Source organism: Taeniopygia guttata, chromosome 2, assembly GCF_048771995.1.
Source record: "Taeniopygia guttata chromosome 2, bTaeGut7.mat, whole genome shotgun sequence".
Classification (NCBI taxonomy): Eukaryota; Metazoa; Chordata; class Aves; order Passeriformes; family Estrildidae; genus Taeniopygia; species Taeniopygia guttata.
Genome location: NC_133026.1, coordinates 47937134 through 47952759, shown reverse-complemented (window position 1 = coordinate 47952759; position 15626 = coordinate 47937134). Strand labels below are relative to the sequence as shown.

General features: G+C 40.9%; 1 protein-coding gene across 2 annotated transcripts in view; it reads right to left on the bottom strand.

Annotated features, from left to right (window-relative positions):
• Positions 1–15295, bottom strand: part of TRANK1 (tetratricopeptide repeat and ankyrin repeat containing 1) — a 51248-nt gene extending 35953 nt beyond the window's left edge. For both annotated transcript variants that reach the window (XM_030265211.4, XM_072925855.1), the window contains exons 1-5: positions 15164–15295; positions 4856–4990; positions 3726–3849; positions 2424–2571; positions 1333–1451 (exon numbers count right to left, since the gene is read on the bottom strand). In XM_030265211.4, coding sequence (XP_030121071.2) covers positions 1333–1451; positions 2424–2571; positions 3726–3849; positions 4856–4989 — 525 coding nt within the window. In that variant the 5' untranslated portion in view covers position 4990; positions 15164–15295. The remainder of the gene's footprint in view (positions 1–1332; positions 1452–2423; positions 2572–3725; positions 3850–4855; positions 4991–15163) is intronic.
• Positions 15296–15626: the final 331 nt, after the last annotated feature.

The following is a 15626-nucleotide window of genomic DNA, read 5'->3' as shown; positions in this document are numbered from 1 at the left end:
TTGAGTGGAGATTCCCCTCAAGGTTACTCCTGGAGGCTGAGCAAAAGAGGTTTGCTCATGGCCACTGGCATGGGTGAATAACACCAATCTCTACATAATAACAATTTTTCTATCTTTAATACCAATGCTTTATTATTGCTTCAATAAATAGTACACTATTACATAGTGTATATATTATTATACAATATTTACTAACTGTTATAACTATCTGTACCGTGTAGTAAATAATTCTGACTAATGTATTTTAGTCTGATCATTATCATAAATTTATACAAGTTATTAATTTTATTCATATATATATATAGATAGATATATATGTTTGGTTTGCCATCCTTAATCCAGTGGGACAAAGTCATATAAAGGTTCAATTACATGTATATTATCCTTTAAACATAAACCATTCACCAAGTCTGGGAGTAGGATTGGATCCAACAGTATCTAGGCAACCCTCTGAGGAGTTCAAAAAGCAAATGGGTCCTGTCTGAACCTTATGATTTAACAGGAGGGTTTCCCTGATAAACCTCAGCTGAAGCTTCCATTTTGCCTGTGAGAGGATGCAAAGGAGCCCCTTGCTCTGGGCGTGGAGCACCTCCTCCTTCTCTACCCCTGGGGCTCGCAGGATGGTTGCTCCCACTCTTTCCCCCTCACTCTCCCAGGTAGCTTGGCCCTTTCTATAACACACTTTCTCTGAGGCACCACCACCTTGGCTGAGCCATGCTCTAAAATAGGGCTATCGGAGCCAGCTGGAAGTGACGCAGCTCCAGCCACTCCTCACAGGTGCCCTGCTGCCCCTACTGCACCTCACCAACAACATCCCAATGTTGTTGACAATGATCAGTTTTTTCCACAGTTGAGAGGACTAAAATAATTTCAGATTATCTACCCTCTATTATCTGTTTTTTCTCAACAACCATGTACTTCCATTGAGATGCTCCTTTATTGTGGGTTTTTCACTGACAGTTTCAAAAATCCAGCTTGTCATACAGAAGGAAAAGTAAAAGGGACCACAAATAAATTTGTATATTTCCCCTCTAATTTGAATAGTATTGAATTGAATAGTGACTCTAGGTGGTACTGTAAGAGAGACACCAGACAGCAGCAAGAGACAAGCAGGATTTCAAGTCTATCATATCCCTCTCAGAAATGAATTTCAGAAATTATTTATCACTGAAAGCATTTTTCCAAGTCTTAAAAATCAAGACATTTGAACCAGGCAGCAATATATATTCACAGTTTTGGCTTTTAAGGCAACACAAATCTATGCTGAAGTGGTAAGACATGAGTGCCCAATGTGCAGTGCGAGGTGACGCGGTGACATGGTGACACACTTACCCGCCACTTCCCTTTCTGGGCCAGCCTTTCTATCACTGCTTGCCAAATCAGCGCATTGAAACGTGCACTGAAGATATAATCATATGCAGGGTAGAAAGCTTGTGGCAAGATTAGTTCGTCTGCAAGAATAAGCAATAGAGAAGACTATTTGGTACACACAGCACTTCAAAGGTCAGAGTGTCCAGCTAAATTAATTCATTACACAGTGATCATTTTAGCACTGGTCAATACCCAGGGGATTGCCCAGTGAGGGCTTAAGAAAAGCTGGTCACCCAACTGATTCAGCACCCTCTTTATCAGTGTCTAGACTTCATTAAAGGGGGGAAAAATTAATCCCTGCTCTCAAGAAACACCTCAAAGCGCCAAGGCATTGTGAACCTCATGGCAATTCTTCCACTTACGTGTCAATCAGCTTCTGACTCTGCAACCATCAATCAAGGACCTTAATGTGGGGCTACGGGCTCAAGAAAAGGCAGCAGAGGTACAGCCTGAAATGTCTTGCCATGGCTGTAGGCCCATCAGACAAAGCACACTAAACAGACTAAAAGCAAGTAGAGGAGGAGAGACTGGGGAGAGAGGGCAGGGAGACAGACAATGGACATTGCTGAGAAATATCCATACAATCCCACGGGAAGACCACATTGCTGTCCATTAATTGCTGCGGGAAAGTCATCCACACTGAAATACATTCCATTGTAACAAAGTTTAAACTGCCTATCTTCTAATTATTTTCAAATCTACCTGGCTAAAAGAAAAGAAGGGTGATCTGGACAAAACTCACTTAAAGTCTCTGGGATCTGGAGCTCCAAACCTCCAATCTTGTCTTCCTGACTGTAAATTTTGACCTTTTCTAACTATTCCATAATTGATGTGTTCCTGTGAGACAACTCACTCCCCTGCACTGCTTTGAGATTGTTGGTGTCTGCTGTATGTAAACTGGACCAAATTCATCACATCCTCAGTATATTCATAATCCTCAAACAGGCCTGACACACTGAAGAATCAAAGGAATGACCTCACAAAGGACATACTACTGTCATCATCACTACTGAAAGGCTCTTAGAAAAATTAAGGTCTTAATTTGAGTTTACCATTGACACTTATGAAGATTCCTGCTATAAACTCAGCAATTTGAGTTTGATCTGCAGAATTCAGGAGAACCAGACCTCTGTGGAACATAGAAACTGCCTCATTAGACTTTGATAACATGATGAATGAGTGGCCAGCTCTATAATAAGCCTGAAAAAAAAAAGGAGAAAAAAAGATGCTGGGAAAATATGCAGAGATACTACCAAACAAAAAAGTTTGGTTTTGTTTTTTTCTTAATTCTCACATTATGTTATAAAAATTACATGTAGTACTATTTCCACTGCTTCTTTTACACAGATTAAAAGAAAAAGTGAAATAAACTATTTTCTTCTAATCCCTTGAAATTCACAGTATGTTACTCATATTATCACAGACACTAAAAGTGGAATCCTGAAATTTAAAGCTTGGAAAATAACTACAGGATGAAAGACATACTTTCACCAAATGTATGTTAAATTCTCTGGACAAGACTGAGGTTTTTTGTGCCACAAGGTCCAGAATATATATTTATGCTTCCACATGACTGCATTTTGCAGTATTTCCCACAATGCATATATTCTTCAGCCAACATCACCTAAACGTATTTATATTCACCCTGAATTAGGTTGTACCAGCTCAGAGTCACAGTGGAGTAAATTTGTTCAAATCAGATAACTAGCAATGTTGCAATACAGTACAAGTTAAATGGGCATTTGGATGCAATTTTACCATATCTAAATAAAAAACGTTCTACTAAAGGCTCCAGGAGTCTTTAGTGTTAGACCAGAAGACTGTTTATTGCACACAAAAGCCAATCCAAGAGTAAACTCTGTATCATAAATACTGTACAACTCCTACTTATTCTCAGGAGATATCTACTTGAGTCAAGGTGTACTTAATCAATGTGTATTTAACCACAAGCCAAGTGTAATGTATTGTTCTGTCCACTAGAAATACAGTATGACCTCGGTCACCAAGTACCACTCCCAGGAACTGGAGATATATTAACATGTAACCCTTGTTTAGGATTTTGATAGTTACATTTCTTGAAAGCACTGGTACCTCTCTCACTGGGACCCAGAGAGAACCAGCATCTCCTGGTGCAAAAGAGAGCTGCTTCATTCCATTAAAAATACTGTTACAGCCATGAATCTCATGCTCATGCGTAGAATCAACACTGATTCTGGAATTTTATGCTATATTTACTCATCATGCCCCAAAGCAAAAACACAACAAAAAGATCATTACACCACTATTAAATAAAAAATAAATTCTAAAAAAGCAAGCAAGGCATGCAAAAACTGCCAGCTCAAGCATCTGAATACCTTAACATACTCCGAATCCCACTGTAAGCTTTGGTGGGCCAAAACCATTGAATCCTTCCATTTGCCCAGGCAGTACAGAGCAGTTGATTTGTTGCACAACAACACAGCTATGTCCCGGGAACACCTAAAGATACGGTTTTAGCATTACTGTTTATTCACTTGAAAAAGGATCATACTTTATAGTCAGTGAGACAAATAAATGAAAAAACTATACATATCACCCACCTGACAAAATCAGAGGTAAAAAAATGTAGTTGGAGATAATAAAGATCATTTGAAAATTGGCTATAAAATGTCTTGGAGATATCCTAATGATACTTTAGTGATACCCATAGAGATAACCTGGTGTTCTCTGAAGCAGTATGAGGATTTACCAAGAGTTCAGACCACCTCGATATACCTCCATATGGGCCAGTGAAAGCCAGCAGCCAGGAATGGGGGAAAACAGACACATCAATGGAAGCTGTGAGATGGAAAGAGTACTAAACTTTTGGGTCACCAAAAAAACAAACTCAATGCATTTTGGTGTATCACCACTTGGTGAAGTCAACAGAAAAATCCACGTTTAAAATAAATGAGTGGCCGGTGTTCAATTAGGTTGACAGCAGCGTTAATATACAGTAGTAATGAATATTTAATAGTTAACATAATACTCAACTATTTAATCATTAATAATATTACCAACTGATAAAAAGCACTTAAAAGTGCATCTTGAAAGAAACACCCAAAGAAATCTCCTGCTGAAAAACTATTTTTAACAAGTCGCAGAATACTGAGAATGACCCAATAACAAGAACAAAGTAACCTGTATGAATCATTTTACAGATAATCAAACGACTCATGTAATAACAGGCCAGGACATGGCAAAAGCTCAGCATTTGAGCTTTAATTGTACTAATTTATCATTGATGTCTATGTAAAAATATTCAGATTTAAGTAACTAATTAATCTCTCACATAAATGTATGGAACAGAATAACTATAAAACTGGTACACTAAAGAGTGTGAAAAAAAGATACAAGAAAATTGTTAGGTCAAAAATCAGAGTTTTGAATTAACAGTGCAACTGTACATATTTACATATTTCAGGCTTGTCTTATGGTTTACATCTCATAATTCAAGAATACTTACGGGACCCATTGCATTAAATAACCAAGTGTTTGTAGAGCTTCATCATAGTTTTTGATGGCCAAAGAGTAATTTCCATTTTTAAAATCCTGGTTCCCAGCTTGCCTCTTCAACTGTGCATATGTCATGGGATCCATGCTGAAGAAAGCAAAAAAAGAAAGAAAAAAAATTAATCAAACAGAACCACTGACTTATGAGACATTTATTTTCCTTAATAATTGACTTAATTTTTTATCTTAGTTTTTGCATATTTGATAAGGAGGACAAAAGAGCACATCTTTTTTGTTTCCTGCAAAATAGACTAGTAAAATAGAGCTCTCTTTGCTGTTAATGCCTCCTCAACTTTTAATCTACTTTTTAATAAACCTCAGCTAACCAAATCTACCACTGGTATGCATTGTTGTTTCAGTTTTTATCCTCAGGTCTTAAACTGTATCTTTTAAATTAGGATTCTAAATTATTTCAATGTGTGAGCATATGCTCAATGCAGGAGAAAATATCTAGGAAAACACAGCATTTATATGCTTAAGAAACACATGAAGCTACACATTTCAATTAATTAAACACAAAACTCATTTACTTGCTTTTTATTTATGAGTTTTTTTATCCAGGTCCTCCATCTAGATACTCAACAATCCAATGCATACAGAACTGCTTAGAAACTTTATTACTGCAATAAAATATTGTAACATAGTACAGAATTGGAGCTTAAGGACCTTGAATCAGAGTTAAGATAGTTATTAAAATCAATACAGGAAGTGGCGAAAGAAAACAAAGGTTGAAACTAGCATCAACTGTAACTTACTGAAAAACTATTTCATCATTAAAATTCTAAAATCAGCGTCAGTAAAGAAAACTAATCACATGGTCAAGCAGCTAGATGAAAGAAACAAACGCAAGAGGAAAACCAGCTACATGTATGAGAAACAGCACACAAGAAACAGACAAGATAAATATCCAATACTAAAGTGCTGTGTAGAATCATTGTTTACAGATTAATTTTATGATTAAAAGCTGCTTCCATTACCTGTAAAAACCTGTATGAATCTCACAAATCTCAGTGCAATTAAGTAAGATTAATTCACCAAATAAGAATGCAGAGATTTACTTATTATCCAGGTATTAACAGGCCTGTAACAAAACCCGTAAGATCTGTAACCTTTGCTACCTGCTAACATAATGTAAAGGTTTTAGTCTGTAAGGCAGCTAAACACCACATAAACCTCAGCTCACCCCCCTACTCCCTGAGTGGATGGGGGAGAGAATTAGGGGAAAAAAAAGTAAAATTTGTGTGTTGGCATAAAGACAGTTTAACATCATCGAAAAAGAAGGGAAAATACTAACATTGATAGTACTAATAATAAATGTAGAACAAAACAGTTAATGTACGGTGCAATTGCTCACTACCCACTGAACAACATTCAGCCAGCTCCTGAGGAGTGCCCCTGGCCAGTTTTCCACAGACATTATATAATAGAGAATATACATTAGGTGAGTTCAGGTCAGCTGTCCTGGCTGTGTCCCCTCCCAGCTTCCTGTGCCCCTCTGCAGCTGACAGGACAGCATCAGAAACTGAGAAGTCCTTGACTTAGGGCAAACACAGCACAGCAACTACTAAAACATCAGGGTGTTATCAACATTATCCTCATACTAAACACAGCACTGTACCAACTACTGAGTAGAAAATTATCCTAGCTGAAAACAGGACTAAAATATCTGCAAGATCTCTTGACTACACAGCAAACTAGATATTTTTAAGTATATGAATTTACAGACAAAGCAAGAAACATTACTGATGTATTTTCTCTGTGGTACTCTTCATGATGAGGCTGAAACACCAAGAATCAGTGCTGTCTTGTGAGCACAGAGGTATGATGAAGCACACTACAGATGGCACTGTGCCTTTGCATTTATCCAAGCACAAAAAGGATTTGTCAGGCTCACAAGTGCACTAAGCAGATGGGAAAGCAGCAGCCCATAACTGTGAAAAGGCAACAGCAGAAAAATCAGGTGAAACCATAAAGCTCAGATCTGCACTGCTTCAGACTGACTGGGAAATGACCTGTCAGAAGTCACATCTTAATTAAACAAATGAACACTCCATGATGATATCTGTAATTGAACCATCAGCTTGCTAATTCCAGGGAAGCATCAAGAATAGATTAAATCCTGGATAAAAACTAAACTCAAGAAAAAGAGGTCCCAGCTACCTGGGGAAGGTATGACAATCAGTCATGCCAGAGGGGTAATTTTTTACATTTATCACAGGCAAATGAAATCATCATTTATTGAGCAATGTGCATATAGTATATACTTTAAAAATACTACTTCTCCAGATAGCAAATCAAGCATACTCATAACATATTCAGGACTTCTTTTACACTGCATGAAGTATATGGTATGAGCATTATTAAGGTGAAAAAAAGGTTTAAAAATAGAGCAACAGAACAAAGGAAAAAAAACAAGTGCTAAAAGATGGTTCTACCTCATCTTTTGTGTAATTCTTTCAGATTTCAATTCTTTATCATCAGAAAGTTTGACAAATTATTTTCTCAAGAATAATACCAAAATAGGTCAGCTACACAGGAGTTTTTTCAAGTAGGAATACCCATGAACTGGTGGTTTTCCAAATTATAGCTTAATTTCAGTTTTCTTCTTTTTTTAAAGAAAGCTATGCTTCTACTCAGTGTAATATTTTTCCCCAGAATTATATTTTTGTCTTTTCTTTGGAATATACTAAAAGTACAAGTACAAATAAAAGTCATTTACAAGATATTTAAAAGATTGTTTTTCCCACAGTATAGCAGAAGCAACAACGAACATTTTAAAACAACTTTCCAACGTGTCCTGTGCTGATAAATTTTGCAACTGAACTCCCCGTTTAAGATCAGAAGGCAGCATGCCCTCCTCCCCTTTCCAGGCAACAAGAATTTTCACCAGAATAAAAGTTCCCATCCTTTTCCAGAACTGGAGTTTCCCAGCCAAAACTTTAAACTGTAGATCATACAAATAACTGGGATGTCTGCTGCAGGCTTTAGCAACTACGCCCAAGTTTGTAGACCCAAGAGATACATTGGGCATGTAGATCTGACATCTAAGTTAATTATCCAAAAGAACTGCTGTGAAGACTAGCACAGCATGTCTTGCTATTGCCCAACATCTTCCTGCAGCACAAACAATTTTAACTCAAAACCAACGGACTAACAAAGGGCCTATTATGTAAAGTCTATCAAGCGTGAGGAGCATTAAACAAAACTGTTGTCTATTGCTCTGACTTAACTGGCACAGGTAAAAGCCACAGCTGTATCTGGATATAACTCTAGAAAGATTTTTTGGGGGTGAGCGCTGTGGGTTAACCCCACTGGGCAGCTAAGTGCTTGCATCCCATCACCCCTCGTGGGATAGGGAAAAAGAAAACAAGAAGTAAAACCAAAAAATTTTGTAGGTCAAGATAAAAATTGCACAGCAACCAAAAGAGACCTGGAACAAGAGAGAAAGATAACAAAGTAATGCAAAGACAGTCATTAACCACCCCCCTGCCATAGAATAATGCTCAGGTTGCCAAGAGAGGGAAGACTAGTCCCTCTAAGTCCCCTCCTCTCATCACCATTGCTGAGCATGATGCCATAGGGCACGGACTATCCCTTCAGTCAGTCTGAGTCATCTGCCCAGCTATGCCCTCTCCCAGTCTCTTGTGCACCCCAAATGAGGAACAGAAGGCATCAACACTGTGCAAACACTGCTCAGCAATAGTTAAAACATCACTGTGCTATCAGCATTGTTTTGCTTACAAATTTAAAGCACCATACTGGCTACCATGAAGAAAATTAACTACATCCCAGCCAGACACATGTCACCCTCATGCAGCAGGGATTTCTCCCAATCTATGGAGTCTGTGAAACACATAAAGGTGTGGGGCCACCCTAAGGTCTGAGAGACCCTTCCCAGTGTATTGTTGAGACCTTGTAACTCACAGGAATAAAAAAGAAACAAAACAAACAAACAAAAATTAAACAGACAACATGATCTACTTTGTTTACTTTTTTCATGACTCCTGAGACCAGCAGCCCAAATGTGACAGCAAAATGAAGCACATTAATTTTTACTCACAGAATTAAACCAAAAGATTATACAGTTAAGTCAGAAACAATCTACTCTAAACCCTACTGCTGCCAGTGGTAAAAATTCCCATTTACTTTACATGTCATCAACTCTTGTGTTACTGTGCCTGTCAGTGTCCCACTGAACTGCTTCAGTCAGACTGCTGTCAGAAGCAGGGAGCTTCAGAGTGGTTACAATGCTAAGTTTTGATTCCTCTTGCTTCAGAAGATAATTTTGAAAACACAAATGGAGACTGCCCAGAAAAGCCATTTGTCACTACTGAAAAATGTTGTGGTCCTTATGCCAGCTATGGGTCTCAAGAGGCCAGCTTATGCTTTCTGAACATCTGAAGCTGGCAGTGCTAAAAACTTTAGAAATCTGAGACTGAACCCCAGCCTTTGATTTTTCTGTCTGCATCTGCTTTACACATTTTAAAAAGAAAAATTGCATGACATTGTTTAATTCACAGAAAAAAAATAGACGGTCTTCACAGCCATGCTTTTAATTGTTTTCGATCCTGAAAGTTAAGCCTTAAAGATCCATCCCTATGGCATTACTCAGTGGTAGAAAAATGTTTTTATTCTCCAAGCACAGTAGATTGCCATAATGCAAGGAACAAATGAAGTACAGCAATCTTAGGAGCTCTGCATCTGAATTAAAAGAATGGTGACAAATAAGAATCCTCCTATTTTCAGGAAATCTGACTCCTAAAGACTGTGCTTTCCTTAGTCCTATTAAGCAGGCAAATCATTCCTTCTTCCTCATTAACCCAAGACGTAGATATTACAAACTGACAACAGGTTGGAAAAGATGTAACAATACATCTACACTGTGGCCGAGTTACAACTAAACACATTTCATCAGCATTCAAATAATTCATGCTTTCGCAACAGGAAACCTCAGGGTCCTATTAGCTCTCCTTTAACAAAAGCATCCTGGCTCCAAGAGCATGATGCCAAGAAAGGCCACCCCTGTCATGTCACCCATTCTGCTACACCAGAGGAACACATATAATCACGGGATATGATTATATGCAGGTGCTTTTATTGAAGAGCTTTGGGAATCAGAGGTACAGACCCAAATCTGACTCCAACAATGGCTTTCGAGCTGAACTATTTTATATTCTATCATTATATAACTTACATATTAATTATTAAACTTATATTGTTCTATTGTATACATTGACTTTATTCAAGCATGAGTTTCTCGTGATCATTCTCAAGACCCTGACCACAGTTTCTCATGATTATTCTTATGATTAAACAATAGTTATATTTAATTACTAAACAATCATCACATCTAACAATGATATAATTTATCATATACTAGCTACATAGGTGCACTTCTAGCAAGTACAAGGCCTACACTTTCCCAGGGCCTACTAAGCTTAATTTTCCTTCTAACCCCCCAAATCCCCATGATTTTAAAACCCTTTTACTATCACCTGCAGCTGCATGCCCACCACTAGCACCATCTGGCACCATGCAGGCAGCACTGCAGTCACCCAGCAAAAGGACACTACGTTCAGATCTTCGAAATGACACTTTCCTCATGACCTGATATAGACATATTTGAATGTCACAGCAGACCCAGTAAAAGAAGGAAAAATACAGGTCAAGAAGGCTGAAAATGGTCGTAACTATGGCAATGCTCTGCCTGCTAGCCAGTTTTACCTGTTTTCCTGAGAACAACAGCTACCAAAGACATATTTAGAGAACACAGTCTCCTTTCAATGTGTATAAGCCTAACCTTGACAGTGAAAAGCAGGGAAAAGTTGTCTTCTCTCAGTTTTCCACTGCATGCTGAAAAGTGAAATGAAAAATCTGGACATCACCTGTATTTTCAGGAGGCCCTGAAGAAACAGCAGAGACAAAAAATAACAGCTTATAACTGACCAGGTTACAAGCAGACACACTTGTAAATCTCATGAAGAAGACTGGAAAGAAGCTGAAATTTAGACAGAGACATCCTCATGGATCTGCTTAGTCTGAAAATGGTTATAGTGGCATCTGCGACTATCTGAACAATATTTTAATTTAATGTTCAGCCAGTATAAAGAGAGATATTGAAGAAGACGACAATGAACATGAAGATCTCATATTCAGCCCCTGTAAAATGTCAGCTCATGTTGGAGGAACTGGTCAACTCAAATGAAGAGCCTCTAATTTAGACAGCTTGTCATCACACATCCCTATCATTAGGCATATATTCAGATAGATAGATAGAGATAGCCTTATCTATAGATAGATTCTCACCCAGTCCTACAAAACAAGAAAAGAAAATTCTGTAAGAAGTCACCTTGCCAGATTTGTACCAGACCTTGGATGTTCCAAAGACCCTTAGCTTCCAGTAAAAGCCAGCACCACTTGGAAAATAATGAATGAGATTCTAGAGCAGATTTGGATTAGATTAGGGCAAGCAGAGCAGCATAGTGATAGCTTCTTATGAGAATGTTGTCCTGAAGTCAGCACAAGTTGGACCAAATGAAGTTTCTTTACTGCTTCTGGGCTCTATGGCCAGTCAGCGTCCTATACATCACAGAACACCAAAGATAAAGACAGCAAGCATCTCTGGAGCTGTGTGCCTCTAAAAAGAAAAAGAGAACCATTTCCCAGGTAAGTGAAGAGAGAGAACATTTTATCAGGTTGTTTCAATCTGAACTGGAGACCTGTGCACAACCTCCATCATTGGACACAAGCAACCCTCAACACCACTTGCAGAATTTTGCTTCTCTAGATACTCTTCCTTCCTAAATGTTAAAGGCAGAAGTACTACTAGGGGAATTCAGGCTACTGTTCTGTAGCTTCACCTATGCAGTACCACACTGATTCAGCACACCTTGACAGCAGAAAGGATCTCTCACTATTGAGAAGGAATTCTCACCTGACCTGGGTCTAGCAGGCAAGCACTATTTCTGTATTTTGGGAGTCAGCTGTAAGACTTCGAAGTTCTGGCTGTGCTTTCAAAAGATGCTAAATGGCTGGGGTGAGAGAGCACAGAATGAGACAGAACTTCCCAGGCTGCTCTTCATTTTATACCAAGCTTTCCTTGGAAATGTGCTGTCGTAAACTGATGATTGTAGGGCACAGACATTGTCAGAAACAAGACAAACATCCTTATCAACATTTGGCAAATGCAGCCCAGGATGCAATTAGCACAGATGTCTCATCACATACAAAGCAGATAGGGAGGATTTGTGCAAGGTCTGAATGAAACAAGGGTTATAAGCAGAATACACACACAAGGCTGTGGGGCTAGGGCCCTGTTCTGGGCAGAGCTGGCCTGAACGACCTCCTAAGGGTCTCCTTTTTCAGATTACCACTCTATGTTGCTTTCTGATTGTGCAAACTGTCAGAAAGGAATTATTAATAATAAAGCCTAGCTAACTGATGTCTCCAACCAAACTCACACCTGACACAGCTTGGCAGCTTAATTCTTCTTCAGATGCATGACCACCAAACAGGACTACAGAAACAGGACCCAAACCCAGCCAGAAGTTGGGCTAGCCCTGCTGACAAGCAGAAATCCATGCAAAACCTCAAGAACAGGTTTGAAATGTTACTGACCTTTGGAGTAACATTTCAAACATTGAAATGTTACTGACCTTTGGAGCAGAGATTTGTGGTTCACTTGCACACAGGAAAGGCACTAGGCAAGGAAGTGACATAGCGAGGCAATTAATACCAGAAGCACCTCACCAGGAACAAGACAACACCTTTCACAGAAAGAGGTGGGTGCACACACCCCAGGACACCAGCTCTGTGCCTGCTTTAGACCCTGGGAAATGACAGTTTCACACCCATGGACGATGTGACATTCCATGGTATGGAATATCCCTTTGAACAGTTCAGGTTACCTGCCCCAGCTGCCCCTCCCAGCTTTCTGTGCCCTCACCCAGACTCCGCACTGGTGGGACAAGCTGAAAAACGCTCAACTTAGGATAAGCACTGCTTAGCAACAACAAAAACATCACTGTTTTGTCAACATTATTCTCATCCTAAATCCAAAGCACAGCACTGTACCACTGTACCAGCTACTAGGAAGAATATTAACTCTATCCCAGCCAAAACCAGATGACACCTCAGAACATCCTTCCTCCTTTCCTTGTAAGCTTGGCTCAGGCCAAGCACATTTGACCAGCCTTCCTTGAAGACTGTTTCACAGCTTGCAGCAGCAACAGGTCTGGCCTTGCTCCACAGCACATCCTGTTTTGTTAAGGGAAACAAAACAGGCTTCTTTGCCTTCAGCTTCAAATGAGTCTTCCCTCATTGCAACCTACCAGTAACAAGTCATACCTAAGAAAATGAATGGTTGAGCCATGTTTGGAGTTGCTTTTTCAAGAAACACGTCTGTTTATACACACAAATACCTATGATTTCCAGTAAATTAAGAAAAGACTTGCATTTTCCATTTTATATACAAAAAAAATTATACAAAAGCATGTTCAATATTCTGTTTGCAGAGTGTCATTACTGTGTCAACACAAAAACCACCAAAACCTCACAACAGAGGAAATGCTCATCTTTCTGTTTCTCTCTGAAATCACAAGAGTCTCGAAATACCTAGTCTAGCTCAGCCATACAAGACCTAACTCAGTCCAAGAGGGAGTTGTTTACACTGCTGCAGTTGTTTGCTCAGCCTGGCAATGTTCCTGTCATTGTCTCGCTCTTCTTTGCACTGGTGTGGCCTCACCTTGAATACTTCGTGCAGTTTTGGGCACCACGAAATAAAAAACACATTAAGCTGTTAGAGACCATCCAAAGGAGACCACAAGGAAGGTGAAGGGTCTGAAGAGGAACCTGTATGGGGAGCAGCTAAGGTCACTTGCTTTATTCAGCCTGAAGGAGAATGAGAGGATAACTCTTTGCTGTCTGTGACTTCCCCAGGAGGGAAAGAGGAGGGGTGACCAGCCACAGGACTCAACAAAATTGACTGAAGCTGAATCAGGAAATGTTTATACTGGAAAGAGGCTCCCCAGGGAAGTGGTCACAACACCAAGTCTGTCTGAGTTAAGAAGCATTTGGACAATGCTCTCAGGTACATGGTGTGATTATCAGGATGGGTGACCTGTATAGGGCTGGGACTTGGACTCAATGGTCCTGATAACTTTCTTCCAACTCAGCATTTCCTATGATTCTGTGACTGGCTAAGAGAAACGGCAACAAACAGCCTGCATATTTCCTTTGTATAGATTCAGTCCGGAGGATATTCACTCTGGAATGAGGAAAAAAACAAACGAAAACTACCCCAAGACGAAAACACCAAAATTGCCCTAACATCAAGGTTTTCAAGCTTGCACAGTTCACAGCCAATGCTTGACAAACTTAATTGCATGTTGGTAAAAAAATACTGATAGGAAATACTCTTTCTGGCATGTTTTCGTGGGAAAGCAAAGCCTCTTCCCATTCTCGATAAATCTGAAGTTAATTCTCTGTAAATCGCTAAAAAAAAATCAAAAAAAAAAAAACAACATCAAAAGCTGGTGAGAGATCCTTCTGCATTTATTCTTCTGCAGTGCACACTGTGCTCAAACTCCTTTCCAGTTGAAAAAGTCTGTTTTGTTAAGTGACCACTGCACGACCTTGTACAAGAGTTTTGTTTTTCAGGGAAAGGATCCAAAACCACTGAAAACAATGCTTCGCTCCGGGCTATGCTAAAGGAGTTCTCCCTCTTCTTTTCAAGCACGGACACGGCATCCCATCTCCCCCAGCTCCTCCTCGCAAACCATACCAGGCCAACACATCCTCCCAGATGCCTGGCCGGAGCAAGAATGCACTCTTCTCCTTTTCCTTCAACCACCCCACACATTCCCTGGCAGGCTTCCCAACCAGAACAGCCACCCCCGCTGCCCACACTCCAAATCCCGCACCCACGCTCCTCGTCGGGGCAGCACGTCCCCCTCCGGAACTGCTCCGGCATGCAGGAAGCTCCCAACAGCCCCACCGAGATGGGAAGCCACCCCCGGGAGGCCGCGGCTGCCCCCGCGCTGCACCGAGCATCGATGGAGCGGCGCGGGGGCCGCATCCCGCACGGAGCGGCGGCCGGCCGGCTGCCCGGACCGGGAGGGCGAGGGGGGTACAAGGGGTGGCCGAGGAAGCGCATCCATCCATCCATCCATCCATCTATCCATCCATCTATCCATCCATCCATCCATTTATCTATCTATCCATCCATCCATCCATCTATCCATCCGTCTGTCTGTCTAACTACCTGCCTCCCTGCCGGCCCGTCCGCCGCCGCCGCCGGGGCGCGCTCCGCTTGTCGCCCTTAAACTCCCCGCCCCGCGTCCCGCCCCGCCGCCCGCGTCACCGTGGGAGTGGGAATGGGGGAATCGAAACAAATCCACGGCGCAAATCCGGCAATCGAAACGAGACCGCCCCGCCCGGGGGGGATGTGTCCCCCTCCCTGTCCCCACCCGCAGCAGGGAGTGTGCTGGGGGTGGGAGGTGCCAGGCGTCCATCTCCCCGCCGGAACGTTCGGGAAGTGGCTCTGGGCTCCCTCCGCAGCGGGAAGCGTGTAGAGTGCCTTTTTTTTAAATGACGTAGCGGTGCCTTCAGGATACTTGGAAAACCAGCACCCCCGCGTCCTGAGGCGCCGTGCTGTCCCTCTGGCTTCCCACGGCAGCCCCCGTTCAGAGCAAGCTGTGGCTCCTTTGGTCTGGGCAAGCATCACC